This window comes from Mya arenaria, chromosome 7 (assembly GCF_026914265.1).
Source record: "Mya arenaria isolate MELC-2E11 chromosome 7, ASM2691426v1".
Classification (NCBI taxonomy): Eukaryota; Metazoa; Mollusca; class Bivalvia; order Myida; family Myidae; genus Mya; species Mya arenaria.
In genome coordinates, this window is record NC_069128.1 from 47,215,851 (window position 1) to 47,234,223 (window position 18,373).

At 33.0% G+C, this 18,373-nt stretch overlaps 1 protein-coding gene across 1 annotated transcript; it reads right to left on the reverse strand.

Moving 5' to 3' along the window:
* Positions 1-4,665: 4,665 nt before the first annotated feature.
* On the reverse strand, positions 4,666-16,546 carry LOC128241198 (uncharacterized). Its single transcript, XM_052958156.1, has 8 exons — positions 16,466-16,546; positions 15,924-16,059; positions 12,290-12,306; positions 8,128-8,262; positions 7,727-7,846; positions 6,564-6,662; positions 5,874-6,012; positions 4,666-4,942 (listed from the first exon to the last, which is right to left on the reverse strand). Exons 1-8 carry the CDS (start codon positions 16,544-16,546, stop codon positions 4,836-4,838), a joined length of 834 nt encoding a protein of 277 aa, XP_052814116.1. The 3' UTR covers positions 4,666-4,835.
* Between the last annotated feature and the right edge of the window lie 1,827 nt (positions 16,547-18,373).

The window sequence follows — 18,373 nt, forward strand, 5'->3', positions numbered from 1 at the left end:
TTTAAAATAATTAAAGGAATCTAATACATAGTTATATATTTTAACACAGGTAATGTTTGTTTGTAAAACATCAAATATGACCGAGGGTAAATACATAAAATGTCAAATATAAACTATTGAATTTGACAGTAGAAAATTATTAATCACTGTTACAGTTCGTTTCATAAACGAAACCATGACGTGACACTTAAATCTATCGAGAACTCCACTTTCCTAAAAACTAAACTAAAGGAATACAATTTAGTTTGATATTATATATAATTGTTAAGTCAATTTCAGAACATATAATATTTTTTCATTCATACTGTTAAGGCATTGAGCTGATGGAAAGACCGATAGGTATAACAGTAAAAACTACCACTGACCTTGCTTCCGTTGCCGACTCGACCTTCACTGTCCTTGAATGTTCCCATATGTGGTGTCATTTTCAAATATGTTACAGTAAATCAATGGAGTTGCTTTACGTTTCCTTTTTCAAATATTGTAGTCTGTAAGTTAGCGAATGTCCATTTATATACAATTTAAGATCCGTATGTTTCAAACTAGTAAGTTAGCCGTCAACCAATTGACATGAAAAGAATATTAAAAAGCAGATTATTTGACAAGCAAACATAAATTTAAATAATTTACATAACTAGTTCATTACGTGCGTTTTTTGTGACGGTTCAGATCTTTTAATTTCAACTGAACCTCTAATTACATATAAGTTAATACGTTAAAATTATGCACTTAATATTTTAAAGTGCTCCATGCCAATGGTCTCATGGTCACGTACATAACAAGCCGTTTAGAAGAACAAATATACTTCAGGACTTGGAATCAACAGCAAATTATAATTAATATTGGAGTCGCAAGCTGCGGGATGCCGTCTGTTTCTGCCACCTACAACAATTGTTAACAACAAAGTTTACATCTATGTATGTCATTGTAAACTGAAGCTTTCTTTATGTGTTCCATGTACTTTCGAGAAGGGCCAACTTTCCTTTAGATGTTTCTTAATCTTCAGGTGTTTTTTTTAAATAGCTCATCAAGAGCCCACTTGCACACATTCTGCCCATTGTCAACATAACTATATCTTACTCGTTTTTTCCATCTTTATGTGTTGAAATATCAATTATTAAAATCTAATTGGTATTGTTGTCAATCTGTTACCACATAAAATACAATAACCCACTATTACAAAAGCTATCACTTTTGCTCGAGATGTTATTTTCAATGTTTAACTAACTGGATATTTGCAACTATAATTCAATACCACTGGAACAGAAAAAGATTTGTCAAATACAATGCTTTTTTGTCAATCTGCGGATTGTTTTATTTATATTTTAGCATACAACAGACATCAATCCATTATCGCCATTATCTTTTTTAAACATTGTTCTTGTAACTTTCCATCTACGCTTGACTTCACAAATCTATCTACGGACATCATAAAATCAAATGATGAATGGCAGCCTTACGAAAACCCAATTTTTGTACAGTTCAAACTCGGTTGGCTCGATTTTCTCGAAGTATTCATGCCGGTCCCTGGGATCTCGAGCCAACGAAGTTCAAGAGTTGTGTATGCTTAATTTCAAAGTTATGAGCGTTTTTTTTATTATGGTCGTTTGATTTATCATTTTTTGCCTTTTTTCTCATGAACACCATTAGCAGTAATATGATATTGAACGTAAGAGCAAATGGCACACTCTATGGAAAGGTGAATAAAATTGACTTTGTGATTAACCTATATTCTTTATATTCTACTAAAACACCTTGGTATTATACATTTGGACAAACAACTTGCATCATCATCTCCAACTAAACATTGCACTGATTAAGATAAATAACCATAAAAGAGACAATTAAACTCTGTCCCTTTTCAACCAAACGTGTAATATGTTAGTGTTATGGAGAGAAGCAGTTTGTTTCATTGCGCCCTCCTTTTTCACAGAAAATGCTTGCAAGACAAATGACAGGGTACAAACCTTTGATTTTGCTTCAAATACATGCGTTTCTGTATTTTACCGGGCTGAAAATCTCTATCTCCCTGCACCTCAAAAACCGAGAAAACCCACTTCCCACAAAATGCCATTTGAGAATAATAATTCGATGATCTTGATCAATACAGACACTTGCGTAAGCAACACTTGCAAAAGTTCGTCTAGTTTTGTTGAGTATTTTTCTCCAAAAATGCAATTCGTTACTCTTATGCTAAAGGGAAAACATGTAGACGTGGGGCAAGACGTCACAGGATGCGTGCGCATTTTTAAGGCCTCTCAGTAGATGTAACCTACATTTAAGCTTTTTATAAAAAAACCTAGTATCTACACTTACGAATTGCGTGTTTGGAAAATAAAAGATGTCTTGAAAGCTAAGATGTAAATTAAGATATGTATTGTGTATTTTCGCGAGATTGACTTTTGGTGGGTTGTTGCCAATCATTTTTTAGTTTCTTTTTATTTCAGTTTAAACAAAAAAACACTCATCTGTTTCTTCATCTGTTTTTACATTTAGAAAAACTTGTTTTAAAAAGGTGTATAATTTTAGAATGAACGACAACACTTTAACTGTGTTACGGATTTGTGCCTCCGATACACAAAATTAACGGTGATTTACTGTTCATTTAATAAAATATATCAAAGTAAAATTAATAAGAGTGTGAGTCTATTATTTGAAAGATATTGACACACTAGCCAAAGATGTTTCAAACATATTTTTTTTAATTACTACAAGAAAACTCAACACACCCTAGATAGATGTAACGTAATTTAAAATCGACATGACAATGGAGACATGTTACCTTTAGAACGTGTCATAAGGGCCGACAAGTTAATATTAAGCAATGAGAATCCCAGCACTTTCAACAGTATTGCCAGTCATAGTATATTCAAGATATTCATTAATAACAATGTCAAAAAAGTATACTCATTGCCAATATATAAACGAAATCTGCATAAAATATATAAGAAAATACAAACGTTCTCATCTTAAACGGAAAAGCCAATTTCGCTATACATTGTAAGTAATTCGCAATGTCATCATAGTATGGATTTAATACTAATGGCGACAGGTGTCACCTTTTGGGGACTCTTAAAAACCTCAAATTAGTGTGTACATAGATAAGAAATGACAGCTTAAAATGCATCAGAAACATACGTATATAGGGCAGATGTAAAAAAAAACATACCAAAATACCTTTCTGACAAGCCAAGGTTACAAGAACAATGAAGCAATTATTTTGAAATTGTAATTGTTATGAACAATGTAGATAATAGAGAAAATAGTGTCTGTTATACTCTTCATATTATGGAAGTAAAATATGTATGTGCTTTACCTACTAGAATTGAGTGACATAGTTTGTTATTTATTCTGATATTAAAATAATAAAAACATTCAACTCATATTAAATTATGATAATATACATGTTAAATTATAATTGAAAGCGATGGTATGAAGTTGCACGACTCCAAAACTCGTTCCGTATTTATATTAGAATTAAGTACAGTTATACCACAATAAGAATGTTACCAAAACTCCTCGCCACCAAACTACGGCGTAATATTTCACCATGGCTTTGTAGATGTTCAAGAATAACGAGCTCTCAGAAATAGCTATATGAAGGATATTACTCGGTATGCAGAGCCAAATGAATCACTGAACATTGACACAAAGGTCTAAGAAATCGTGCGTGTGGCGCAACCTTTTTGGCAGGCCCAATAGACGCAACAACTGAACTCATCTTGCCGCTCTAGTAAATTCATTTTCTTACAACTAACCTCGAGTTGACCTAGTAATAATACTAGTACTAGTTAAGAGATTGGGGGTTGAAATATCAATTTTTAGCAGTGTAATGACATTGGGATCACTTCAAATGTAATTTTTGATTCTTAAACAAGGGCAGCAATGTCTGGTGCTCTAGCATTTACAAGGTCAGTGATTTGACAGAACAACGTCCTTGGATTCGGTAAGTATAAACAAAGAAAATATGTTATGCGTTTAATACATATATTTTGCAAACGCCCTTGTATACTAAATGGACACCATTCTTAAATGTTAAGCGTTAAGCGTTAAATGTAGTTATCAATTTAATTAAATAAGAATATATACTGGTCATTTTCTTCTAAAAATAGTGTTCCTTGAACTGTTTACTTCCGGATAAGTGTTGACCAACTTAAATCATTTATCGGTTAATCTAATTTCAGGCGTTTGTGGTATGTTTGTGATGTTGGCATTAATGTATGTGGTGTTCATACGTGTCTCTAGTTCATTGTCGTTTAGATCCTTGCTTTGTGCCTCTAAAGAAGGTGTGGGTGTGTTTTTAATTTCCGACAGCTCGACTTGTCCCTATAGTTTTCATTGTATATTGTATCATTCAAGTAATACTTGTCAAATTCAATTATGTTTATCATCAACACAGTTAGTTAACAGTTGTTCCTGTAGACTAACGCGACTTAGGCAGTGACATAAGCTATCCAAGATGCCGGATATCGGTCACAATTATGACAATAATTTAGTTTTTTGTTGACAAACAAACACGTCGTCTCATTTTATCATCTCTGAAACAAATGATGAATATGGAAAATTATTTGCCGCCTAGAAAATAATAAAAAGAAACTCCCAACAACGTATTATGAATATCTAATTATTATTGCAGTAAATTGTTCTTACATTGATGAAATCACAAAAAGCCGGAAGCAAACATCGGCTACAATACATCTGAAACACCAATCGAAATTCTGCCTACATAAGGTGCCAAAAAATCACGTGGAAGGTTTCCATTTTTACAGCTCCGTTTAGAGTTCTTGTTCTTGTTTTTAGTTCACAACAAAGCTTTACTTTCTCTTTTATTTTCGCTAATCCTCATAAATGAGACACCAGATTTTGCACCGTCCAGCAAAATTACAAATTCTGAAGCATCTCATCGTCGCTCTCTTAACTAGCCTACCGTTGTTCGTGGAATCTGAAATTAAGAAAAACTAAGTAACTGTTTATTTAAACCCCGGTTAAACATTATGAACATCGACTTCTATGAAAGACGACTCACATACAAACTGATTTTGGCAGACAACGTCTGCACATTATTCTTTCGTCTGGACCTTTATGGAGTTCTTCAATACTCTAACAAATTCCTATCGGAATTTATACGGAACGATTTATTATTATTTTTATTATTGTTGTTGTTGTTGTTAAATCGGCACAATTAAGGTTGATCAATATAAGTTTTGTTTGACTTCAATGAGTTAAAAAAAGAACGTTTTGCATCACCCTATTACTAATGGCGTTGAGTATCTTCAGTATTAAACTGTATATGATTTTAAACACAAATTAAAAAAGGGCCAGAGAAATGTTAAGCTTATCACACGGTTACATTGAAAGATTGATGATTTTTCGACAATTGGGTAAAATGCCCTAATTTTCTGGTTAATTTGGCCATATATGTTGCAAATACCATGTTTAACTATTATTTTAACATATTCTGTAAAGTATATACCTATATTCAAGATAATTCATGACATTTTAAAAGGTTCTGAGTCGTTATTGAATATGGACCTTGCAAAATTTCGCTGATCCTTTATCAGGATCAAGCTTGTAAGCTAACTAGAATTTTTTTTAAGAAATTGTGTAACTCCTCCTAACCTAGTTTGTTACTTTTGAAGAAAACATTAAGTATATTGTTATTATATCAAGTTTCAAGCAAGTTTCTTTGTCTAATTGAAACATGATACTTAAATCAGCGTCGCTTGTGAGTTTCCGAGAAATTGAGCCCGGAAGGTGAAATTTTCCGCTTGTTTTACCTATGACACAAGTGTACCGGTAAAACAAAGTTAACAGCAATTTATTTTCGTTAAAGGTTTGCGTGCGCCCTGTTTTTAACTGTTAACGTCCCTTACTTGCTTGTTGTCGGAGCATGAAAAGATCCCTTCCGGTACACATGGTGGCCGCCTGCGGTCCAAGCACCGCAGAATTAACGGCGATGTCTGTCACTGAGTAGCGCTGCCTGGAGGTCTGAGTTACTTCAATAGACACCTGCTGATATTAACAAAGAACACTCAAATACTGCTCGCATTGATATAAAAATCTGAAACCATGTACTAGTATAATAGGATTTTATAAAGACACTGCAACTCCAATAAAAAAAAGAAAATAAGGGTTGTCTCCTCTGAATTATGTCAAAGGTAAACTAATGAAGTCATGCTACTCTGAGATGCATGCTGTTTTATCAAAGATTTGTCTTTTAATTAACACCATTTAAAAAAATATTTTATATGCTAGCATGTTTGAAGCATTAATATCTTTTTGAATATGTCTGTCAGAAACCTCCCGGTATTGGAGTAAATGGCTTACGTAAGCAATTAGTGTTGCATCGCACATAATAGCCGCAAACAATTTTAATGAACTCATGGCTGCAACGTTAACTAAATGAGTTTTCGGCTAACGGTTACAGTGTATTCGCTGCGATGCAACTGGGATACAAAACAAAACACTTAACTTTAGTAAGCAACCGTAAATTGTTACTAAACACAGATATAATGTCAGTACAGTATAGGAAGAGAAAATTGACGAGCCTCGTCAGCACTAACCTGTCGTTGTCCGTTACTGCTGAAGTCGTCCCTATTACTCATGTTGAAAGAGGTTAGGTAGCATCCTGGCAGGTGTTCCATCTTGTACACTTGGAATCCCTAAGGTGGTAGATATACTTTTATAATCGTAGAGGTTTAGACACTGTGTCTTATTGTAGTATATATTAGGACAGTTTTGGCTACACTCTCTACATTAGCCAGTTAAATTAAATTCGTCAACATTTGTCAAACAATAGACAATACAGTTGCACTGGTAACAGTGATTTAACAGAGAACATTTCGGTCTTCATGCAATTATTTTACACCTGGCCACAGTGTTATATGACAGCAGAAACGTTTATCAAACATTTAAACAAACTCATTAATGTAGTGGAATTGGTAAACATTTAAGCGAAAATTGTTGACATTCAAGATTTTATTCAGTAAGCTTTGTGATAAGGCTCGTTTTAATCGACATTTTTCGTTAAGTCGGATGGCTCATGAGAAGTGTTTAAGAATATTAATGCAAAAAATTACAGAAACAAGCTCAGTAGCAAAACGTTTAAACATAAACCCGGTTTGATGGCACTGGGTAAACACAAAAGACATAGAACATAAAACATTTATCTAACTTTGCGTTAAACTCGTTCACTGTAACAAGTTTACTAAACTACCATGTTTATATAATAGTGATGTTTAACCGTATGCGTTGAAATAAGCTGACTGAAACCAGTTGTATCCATTTTTATTATTATTTTGTCAGGCATGTAATCATTTGGCGGCTTTTATTATGATGAAAGAAATTTGGTTGGCAATTATTGAGCAGTGCTTTTATTTTACTTACTTCATGTATTTCTCGATATATGTCTCGTTAAATTCAAGCTTGTGGCATTTGAATCATGTTTATGGTTAAAAAGCGAACACTAAGAAGACTAACATCTATTTACGAAAAACACACAACCCTTTGTTCACCCTGGCTTGACCGGTTTATAAACTTTATATTTGAATAACTGGGATACCCCGAAAACAATAATATAAACACATACACAGGTCAAAACTGATTATTTGCCTATATACTTTCAGCGAAATCGTTTCCTATTGTTTACAATATTAACTTTGTTATGTTTATTTTTTTTATAAAATTTACGTTTAAATATAATGATGTTCTTATATAAGCAGCTTACTGTCTCATAGTCATTGACAACGGTGCCGTTGATGGTGGCATACATGTTCTCACGGTCCGTGATGACTAAAGTCTCCTTGAAAATATGGTGACCATCCTGGTAGAAATCCGCCATGTATGTCTACAATGATAAAAAATATATTATTACCAAAGCGCTAATTTATTTGCGTTTACTTCTTTATTTATTACTAACAACAACCAAAATGTTTTCCTTTTATCAAGCACACCAATAAGTTCGCTTCATGTGTTATCTTGGGCGGGCGGTAAGCATAAGTCGGTTGTATATACAGATGCCAATTATATGATCAATTGTTGCACAATTCAGGTTTAGTCACCAATACCTATTGAATTGGCTCCAGCCCACGAGTCTCACCATTATAATATAAGCATTGAATAATGCACCTGTTGTTTCCCTGTCGGGCCTCGTAGATGGAGTGAGTAACCCAGATACACGGATCCCAAAATGGCGGCCGTCAAGAGAGTCAGAAATACACATGCGCCTGCCACTAGCAACGTTCGCCTTCCTGCCTGGTTCTCCTATTGAGAGTTAAACCGACAATCTTAAGAAATAAAAGTAAATTTGTGTAATAAAATAGTCCATCTTTGGCTGGTATGTGTCTGGCTTAGTTGATGAAGACCAAAACAAAAAGGTTGAATTTGATTCCAAGTAGCATGAAAGCCATCGCTGGCAAATTAACTTCTGTTTAGCTGATTCGATTTCAATTGAAACACTATCTCTATATAGACAAAAGGAGATTGAAAGTGTTCAAAACTTTATGTTTGTCGTTATGTTATTATGTTGTCAATACATTATAACACAAGTGTTCTGTGTATCTCAACGCAAAAAAGTGTTTTCCTGAAATGTACACACGAGTATTTGATAAATGAACTACTGAAATAATAACATCTAATTTGAAAAGTTATTAAATGTAAGAAGTAAAACATGTCTTTTTTATTATATATATATTATCAAACGTACTACTGATAGAAAAAACATAAATGTATAGCATGTCTCTTACAAATCCATCAATGAATTATAACTTACCTTAAATCTCTTAATGCTTCCTATATATATTTGTTCCACAAACATTTCAGAATTATGTTTTCAGTGAAATGCGTGCTTAACCAACCTTACAGTTTGCCATTTTTGTTTGCCAATGCTATAGCTTTATTGCGTTTTAAATTTAGTAATTATTTATCATAAACCACCTTTAACATATTCAATCAAATTCAAAATATGAAGGGTTACAAATACATACAAAACGGTTTGCGCGATTAAGCTATCTGAGTTGGATTGAAACCTTACAACTATTGTGTGTGTGCGCTTCAAATAATCCATCTGTTTCTTCTTACGTTCTTAACCATATCTAACAAAACTGGCTTTACATGCTATAACTAAGAGCGCAAGTTTACTCACGCAATTCTAAGTCTCCTACCATCCCTTATGAAGAAACTAACATCAATAACATTAACAGTCAAACTCAATTCAAAAGCTTCTATTGATAGATAATATATTATTGCAAAGCACCGAATTATCATTTATGGTATATCTTATAAACGAAACCGTAACACGAAAATGTTAAGAGATCTCCATTGTCCTAAAAACAACATATTAAAATGACCCCAATTACAGGTAACACTATCTTTGGCAGGCAACATTTAAGAACGAAATATTATATATAATGATATTGAGTTCAGAAAATATCTGAGTATCCCAATCGCTAATAGTAGTTAATGCATTTACCCCGTGTTATTCGTTTGGCTAAATAAATAGATACCCTTTTCCCCTCTGTAATGAGAAACAAAACAAACACTGACCTTGACCCCGTTGCAGACTTGACCTTCACTGTCCATAAATGTTCCCAACTGGGGTTTCATTCTCAAAGAAGTAACTTTGAAAGTAGTAAGTCCGAGAATATTGCTAAAAGCTAAATGTATATTTCAAAATATCTAGTAAGACCGTGTTTAGTCTTCGCCGTATGTAGCCTTCTTGCTGTGAGTCTTGATGCGATACAGAAAGTTGCATTATAAATTTCTGGCTGGTTAGCTGTCATCCATCGACCTAAAGCGAATATTAAAATGTCGTAATACTTACGTTACTGTGACAATTTTTCCGCCTTACGTTGGCTTTTTGGCGTCCCATGAAGTTTAATGCTTAATATCTCGTTTGATGTTCGTAATTAATGAAAACACAATGAAGGTTTTGTGTTTGGAAATTTGTACATGTTCACTGTAAATCAAAACCTCAAAATAAACGAAAAAGAAAAATGTCCGAAGGCCAAAACTCGCAATATGCGGCTTTTATGTTTTTGCAAGAAAAGAAATAAAGAAATGATTATAAATAAATGGTAATACGGTTGATGTAATTATTTTGTGATTACGAAATAACAACTTGTTTTATAAATATTAATCGCTTTAAAGCAGCATTAGACATTTTAACAAAAAAGGTGTTTTAATAAACAATGGCAAGCTTATGTTTTTTTTATTTTTGCAACAACAAAAAATGAAAAAGTGTTTATGGATAATACATGGTGATTTATAAATAAATGGTAATACGGTTGATGTAATTATTTTGTGATTACGAAATAACAACTTGTTTTATAAATATTAATCGCTTTAAAGCAGCATTAGACATTTTAACAAAAAAGGTGTTTTAATAAACAATGGCAAGCTTATGTTTTTTTATTTTTGCAACAACAAAAAATGAAAAAGTGTTTATGGATAATACATGGTGATATTATTTCGTGAGAACAAAATAACATCTTTTTTATGACAAAGACGTATTATCTCGTATTCAGGAACATGTTTTATTAATTAACAATGATACGCTTATATTTTATAAATTCTATAAGTGATTTGTATTCTTTTAATTCTTGAAGTATTTGGTAATTAGTACTTTTTATTCTTATATCACATACTTATTGACCTCCTTGTCAACGACCGTACGACAACAATTTGCAAGAACATAATTTTTAGTTCAATTATTAAATCAATGTCTGTCAAAATGGTTACGGTCCAAATCAGATAAACGTTGTCTCAAGTGACAACTCAAGTAAGCATTTTCGAAATAGAATTACATCTCAGAAATATCGATTCGAAAAAGCGATCGAACGATACGTTCACTTCATCATATAGTTTTGTTCTATTTTAAAACTATTACAATAATTTAAAATGTTTGTTAAATATATGAAGGTTACATAAAATCCATTTAATCAACACATCATCTACAAGAGCTGATAAGGTTTAAGGTCATTACATCGAAATTTTAAAATGCAATACCAATGGATAACATGCTAAATGTTTTGGTATGAGCACAGTTGAGTACCTAATTGTTAGGGTTTCCTGAATAAATACTGCAATTTCAAAACAAAATGATAGCGATATATGAATGCACTTGTGTGACCCCAATTGTGTGCGATATTTAAAATAGATGTGTTCTTAGAGTATTTTTGAGGAAAATGCAACCAAACCAGGTTAAATATTTCTTTTGATGATAAATTGTTGAAAATTATAGATTAAAGGCAAGTCTATTTGGTGCCTTTTCTGTTAAAATGTAAACCAATCGAAACGTTTACCAATCGAAATTTAAAGCAAACAAAATGTAAACCAAGCGCGCATTATATATAACATTTGGTTGGTTTAAAATCCGTACAAAGTGATAGTATACAACGACGAAAAAGAGCACCATGTTTCGTTGATTTGGTGTTTAACACTGTTTCACTCAATAAGCTAGCAAATGAGTGTTTGTGTATTATCAGGTGTCCTTAACACCCTGTTTATCATGGGTGTAGTATTTCGGTGAACGGCACAATCAACACATTTACAAGGCATTTTTAACAACCAGGATAGCCAGTCATACCTGACTAGCTGACGAAGACAGCAGAAGGTCAGCTCGAGAAACGTGACAGACATTATTGAACGAAACGAATTTCCTTTCGCGACAATCATGAGTGTACTACTTGCTTAAATTAAATCTACTATGTAAAAATGCTCATTGATTCGATTTGCACTGGATCACGAGTCCTGTATTGATAGTTTATATCTACGTGTGCATAATGCCATAGACATGGGACACTTTAAAGAAGTCATCTCATATAAGAAAAAGTAACAAATTATATGTAACTAGAGATTCAATTATCATGAAAAGATCGGAAGCGATGAACCATCACAAATGCGTTAGTAGTGGTCTAGCTGTGTTAATTGTTGAGCTGTATATTTTCAAGCTAGTTGTACCACTTTAATGATAGTTTAATTGTTTCAATAACCTTGGGCTGTCAGTAAGGTAGATTGTTTTGGCTTTTTTTACATGTTTCATCCTGTCTTCATTTGTATTTAATCTACTCTTAGATGACATAGGGAAGTACTAACAATATCGAGATGCTGTCTTTTCTGTAGAATATGAGATAATATGCATTTTATTATACGTAAATGACACTGTTTTGCTAGCTTTAAACAAAACAGATAATCGACATGACTTAGCTGATTGGTGTTTTATTATTGATGACCAATAATTATACCGAGAGTAGCATGTACTTTACTTAAGTATTCAATCTGCAGAACTTACCTGTTTCAATTTCATCCCTGGTAGAACCAGTTTATGTAAAGACGGTAATTGACATTGTTATCAACGAATTCCTTGATTATACTATGAATGCCAACGCTGTTGAAAATGCTCAGCGTGCATTTTGACTCCTTATTGCTATACTCGTCGGTTGTATACCTAATGCTGCGTTCACTTAAGTATTTAATCTGCAGAACTTACCTGTTTCAATTTCATCCCTGGTAGAACCAGTTTATGTAAAGACGGTAATTGGCCTTGTTATCAACGAATTCGTTGATTATACTATGAAAGCCAACGCTGTTGAAAATTCTCAGCGTGCATTTTGACTCCTTATTGCTATTCTCGTCGGTTGTATACCTAATGCCGCGTTCACTTTCAATAGCTTTATTATCTTGCCGATTATAAGTAACAGTGCATCTATCTTGGGTGTAAAATGGTTTTGATGCATTCACGCTCTTCAGTCAGGTGGTTCTAAAGGCCAATCAATCTACGTTTGCATGGAGTCATGGAGATGGTTAAATATAAATTATTCAGTGTACAAAAATAACATTTAACTTATATGTTACTTGAGATTTAGCTATAATAAAAAAATCTCCATAAAAACCTAAGAAGTGAACTAATTATGTAAATTGTTGAACTGCAAGACAGCTTGTTAATTATACTGCTTTTTAATATTCGTTTCATGTCTATTGGCTCACAGCTAACCAACCAGTTTTAAATATCCTGCTCTTAGATTGTATATAAGTCACCTTATTTAACCTTCATACAAGGCTTTTGAAAAAAATATAGGTCTAACAACTAGTTTTTAAGTAACTAAGTTGAGAATGAAACCACAGATGGGAACAATGAAGGACAGTGAAAGTAAGGTCGGCAACGGATACAAGGTCAGTGTCGGTTACACTTATGTATCGATCTATCTTTCCATACGTTGAACATGAGTTCAATACCATTTGTGTAGCGAATGAAATATTCTATTTTATTCCGAAGATAACATAACAATTATATACAGCATAACTGAGTCTGAAATGTTGTTTACTTAGTTTGTTCAATCTAGGACATTGGAGTTCTCGTTAAATCCATGCGTTATGGTTTAGTTTATATAAAATCGATTACCGTGATTGATAATTTTCTTCAGATAATAAGATTGTATCTATCAATGAACGTTGTTGGTATGCGGATGAAGGGTAACTTATTAATGTTGTTTTTTTTAATACAAAAAGGCAAACGATCTGCAAAGTAAAAGCGACATCAAATAGTAGCAAAGAAGACTTCGTGGAGGAGGCTCTGGAGGTTCCATTTCAACATGTATGTGTTTTGTAGGGGTCAACCACTCAATCCTGTTAGTTTTGTAATGGCTCAGGTGGCGCATTCAAAACGCTATGCCAAAATAAATCCATGTCAACGTCCTGATATAACATTTCACGATCGAGTCATTTAATATTGGTCAAAAGAACAGATGGGTATTTCGAAAAGCAGTCTAAATATATTATTTACTGGCTCACAGTTAAGCAATTTATTTGACTTCGATTAAATAAGAGAATATCAGTATGGCTTTAACACAAATCAAGGTCAGAGAGAAAGAAAATTTATTTAAGAAGTAAAAGTTTACACCAAATACACTGAATATGGGATAAAAGAAAGGTTATCCTTGGTGTAGGGAAAGTAGAAGGATCGTGTTATATTGCTACAAAACAAAACATTACAAGCTAAAGGAAAGAACTGATCATTTTCAATTTCTTTGTGACTTAAAAGACACAGTGATTCAATTGAAATCGTTTCCAGTAGGTCAACAGTATAAATATAAACATCGATTGCTCCACTTCTACTTCGCATCAAACTCCATATCTATTACGAAGATATACTTTCCGTGGCTTTTAAAGATGTAGGCTATCAAAGGGAGAAAACTGACAATCCGGGGTTACAATAACTTAAAAGTGTTGGTCTCACAACATGTGTGGACGATATTGGTATTTATCGATCAGAAACATATAGTAGGTTTGGGACAATCGTATGTTTTAAGCAAGCAACCAAGTTCAAGTTCGCATTGATGGATTAACACATTGTTGTTGTTTCAAGATATAAAAAAACTATTAACTTGTATGTTGCACACGTGAATTGAGTGCACATATATTTTTGGTTTCTAAACATGAAAGCACTGGACCATCTGCTTGAGTTCACAGTGTTAGTGTAGTGAAATAGACCCTTTAGCACAATTTCAACAACCGTGCGTGATGAAACACGCGTGTATAAAATATATATGTACTGTGTTGTTTGTGGAGTATTGTGCTATTGTTTCATGTTTCTGGTTTGTGATTGTTTGTTTTTGTGTTTTATGGCTTTGGCGTTTACCCTGTGCCATTAAACGGGGTGTATGTTGTGTCTGAAGTTTTTCATATAAATATTGTTTCGCAACATCTGTAATATTGATGAATATGCGATGTTGTTGTCGGCTGTCTTTAAAATAAGATTTCCATCAACGCATTATGCATATTTGTATTTTCATTACAGTGAAAGATTAACTTTAAAGTATGTTCTAGAATCTTAAAGAGAACATTGTATCAAGTTCTCCATTCATATATTAAAGTGTTTCCCGCATTTATTAAATCACAAATAACCGGAAGCAAACAGCGGCACAAGTATACCTGAAATACCCATCTCATTTTGCTTACATTCTGTGACAAAAATCGCGTGGTATAGACTAATTGCATATACTTTACGTAAAGTTATATATTTACGACTCCGTTGGCGTCCCTTTTGAAAATCACAACAAAGTCTTTCTTTCGCTATGCTCTCCGCTAATCTGTACTAATTTCAACATGAACGAAGACACCTCAAAAACAAAGGTAGCCGGACCACGCGACAGTCATTCTCTTAACTAGCCCACTGTCGGTCGGAGACTCTGAAGTTAAGAAAAATGTAAATAACTGTTTTCGATCGGTTAAACATCAGGAATCGCGATCTTTATGAATTAGGACACCCGCATATACAGCATAGTATGAGCTGAGATATGGGAATAATGACAAAAGCTATTTTGAGAGCTATGTGAACTTTTTTTTAAAATAACATATTTAAAAAGAAGGTTTTTTCCTTGTTTAAAATATATTTGTCTTAGTTCTACAAAGAGTTTGATGGCACTTTAACAGCTCATTTTAAAGAGGAATAAATGACGGATGTTTACATTAAAGGTATAATGATATACTGTTTATACCTAAAATTGTATTATATATGCTGTTAACTCTATGTTTTGCTTCAGTAAACATAAGATTTTAGGTAAACCAACACATCATGACATATTTACAGTGAAACCTTGATGACACTTTTGTGTAAAGGCTCCAAAATTCTCGAAGAATCTTAAACTTCTTATAAAAGGATCAGCAGGATCGAGATTTGTTTTCGCAAAACATATATTACTTAATTTTGATACTTTTTTCAGAAACTCAAGCATAGGTTATCAAGATAAGATGTTTTGTTATATCATTAAAAAATCAAGTTTGACTCAATAACATATAGTGAATTATGTTACGCTTGAGATTTTTGGAGTCCAGGAGGTTACATTTTCCGTATGGTTGCGACTTATAAAACTGATATCAATATTTGTTAAATGAGTGCTCTCCATTTTACAATTGACGGTATCTACCTGTTTGTTGTCTGAGCATGTAAAGATCTCTTCCGGCGCACATGGAGGCCGCCTGCGGTCCCAGCACTACCCTATTAACGGTGATGTCTGTCAATGAGTAGCGTTGCTTGAAGGTGCGAGTTACCTCAATAGATATCTGTTTAATATTAAGATAAAATATATTATTGATTATTATACTGATATAATATCTTGAACAATGTACAAGTACAATATATCATAACACTGCAGCTCCATAGGAAAATAGGGGTCGTCTTTGAATATTGACTGTATATCACAAAGGTGATGCTTTACTGAGCTGCTTTCCGAGTATAAATCAATATTTCTTCTTGGATAACCAAAACAGACGTTGTCCTTTATTGTTATACACAACGTTTCACGAAAGTACCGGCTTGCCTACTTTAAGCATTTTTATTTGTTTTTCTGTCTGTCGGTAACAGTCAATAGTTTAAAATATGTCATTTAACGTTCAATTAAATATGAACGACAGTACATAAGGTGTGTTCATTATTGGAAGAAGAAAGAAGTTTGTGAGCAACACCTACCTGTTTCTGGCCGTTGCTGTTGTAGTTGTTTCTATCACTCATGTTGAAAGTGGTCAAATAGCACCCTGGGAGGTGGTCCATCCTGTATACTGCGAACACCTTAAAGGGTACATAAATCATTATACCCGTAGAGGCTTGGTAACTGTGTCTTATTGGTTACTGTGTCTTAGTGTGGCAGTTTTTTAAACCAATTTGGTGGCAATCTCTTTCGTTATATGTTCCAATCTTACGCAATATAAAACGAGCAGAGGGATATAAAGATGCTGTATACCGCTGAACGAATTTATTTTAGTGAAAAGGAAAGGCACATAAGCTTGTTGTTTTGAAAATCAAATTCAAGTGATATGTTGAAACATGAAATTAAATTTTAAAAATATTTTTCGAAAAAAAACTTAATTCCAAAATAAAAATCAAGGCTACAACCTCAGAGATCTGACAACTGATCTGACAATATTCTTTTACATTTTTGCCTCAGAATCAGCTCATTTTGGCATCATTGCTTTTAATGCAGTCATAGAAATAACTTATAATAACAGATCACAATTGTTAGGAAAACTGTCGAAAATTGAATGTTTCTTCAAGCGTAAATAACGCTTTTAGCCATAAAATACCAATTTTTGAACTAAATGTTACAAAAAACTGTGATCTCTTATTCAATCAGCAGTCTAGTATCACCGGTATTAAAACATGTACCGCAAGATTTGGCTCATCACTAGACAAAAAAAAGTTGTCAAGATTGCATGAGAAAATTCAGTTTTAATATGAAATGTTGCGCAATCGATATGAATCAAATACAAAACCTTTTGGACTGAGGGGACTTTTATCAGTGAACAAAAGTGGCAGATAAAAGCAGAAGGGTTTATGAAACACACTGGTACAATCTGCTATTTTGGGAGAATTGGTTAACATTGGAGGGTATATTGTTTATATTTAAAAAATTTGTTCATGTTTGGTATCTTACTTAAACATGCATTTGAACTACATTCGTTTTGTAGACTTGTTTCGCTATAAATTTAAATACAATATTCTTTGGATCCCGACCATTAATAAAAAGCGCTCATTTGACCTGTGGTGAAATAGGTTCGTTTGCACTAGAGTGAGATAGCCTTTAAAATTCGTATTTTGCGTGGCATTCGTATCTTCATATGAGTTTATGTTTATAATTTATTTTTTGGGTTTCGTGTCATTTTCGCTTAAAGAAAGAGCACACAATTATTTACATTTGTTTTCCGTACTGGTAATTTTAAAACAAGTGTTTTCAGGTCCCGAATTTGGTTAAAACACTACATTAACCGTTGATACAACTAGATAATTCGAAGTGCGTACAATTGTGCCCCGTAAAGCGGTTTTTGCGTGTTCGTAACATCGAAACGCGAGACATTGTCATACCCTCTGTTTCGTCTAGGGGCACACTACGTCGATAAAAAATAAACACTTTTGAACTGGATTCAATACGATTTATCCTTTTCTATATTGTAAACTATTCAAATCAATAGCAAAGCAATTTTATCCCTTTCCTTAAGTTTGTCATATATATTTTTTTGTGGAATATAACATTCTACAAATCAAATCAACCAAATTTCGAAGCAAATAATTTCAGAAAAAAACAGGGAATAAAGACTCTTTAAAAAGCCAAAAAATGTAACAATAAAACATAATTCTTGAAATTATAAATAAAAATAGTTCATCGAAAAGTTCATCGGAAGTTACAACATAATTCTTCAAATCCACTTTAACAAGACTTTAACAGTCCAACAATAAACATATTACCAAATAATCCTCAATAAAATTAATGAATAAAGCATATTACACAAGTTTAAACAACAAATCACAACAAAATGATTTAAAGTCATTTATAAACTTGAAGCTTCCAACAAAAAAAAACACTTAAACAATGAAAACTAATGT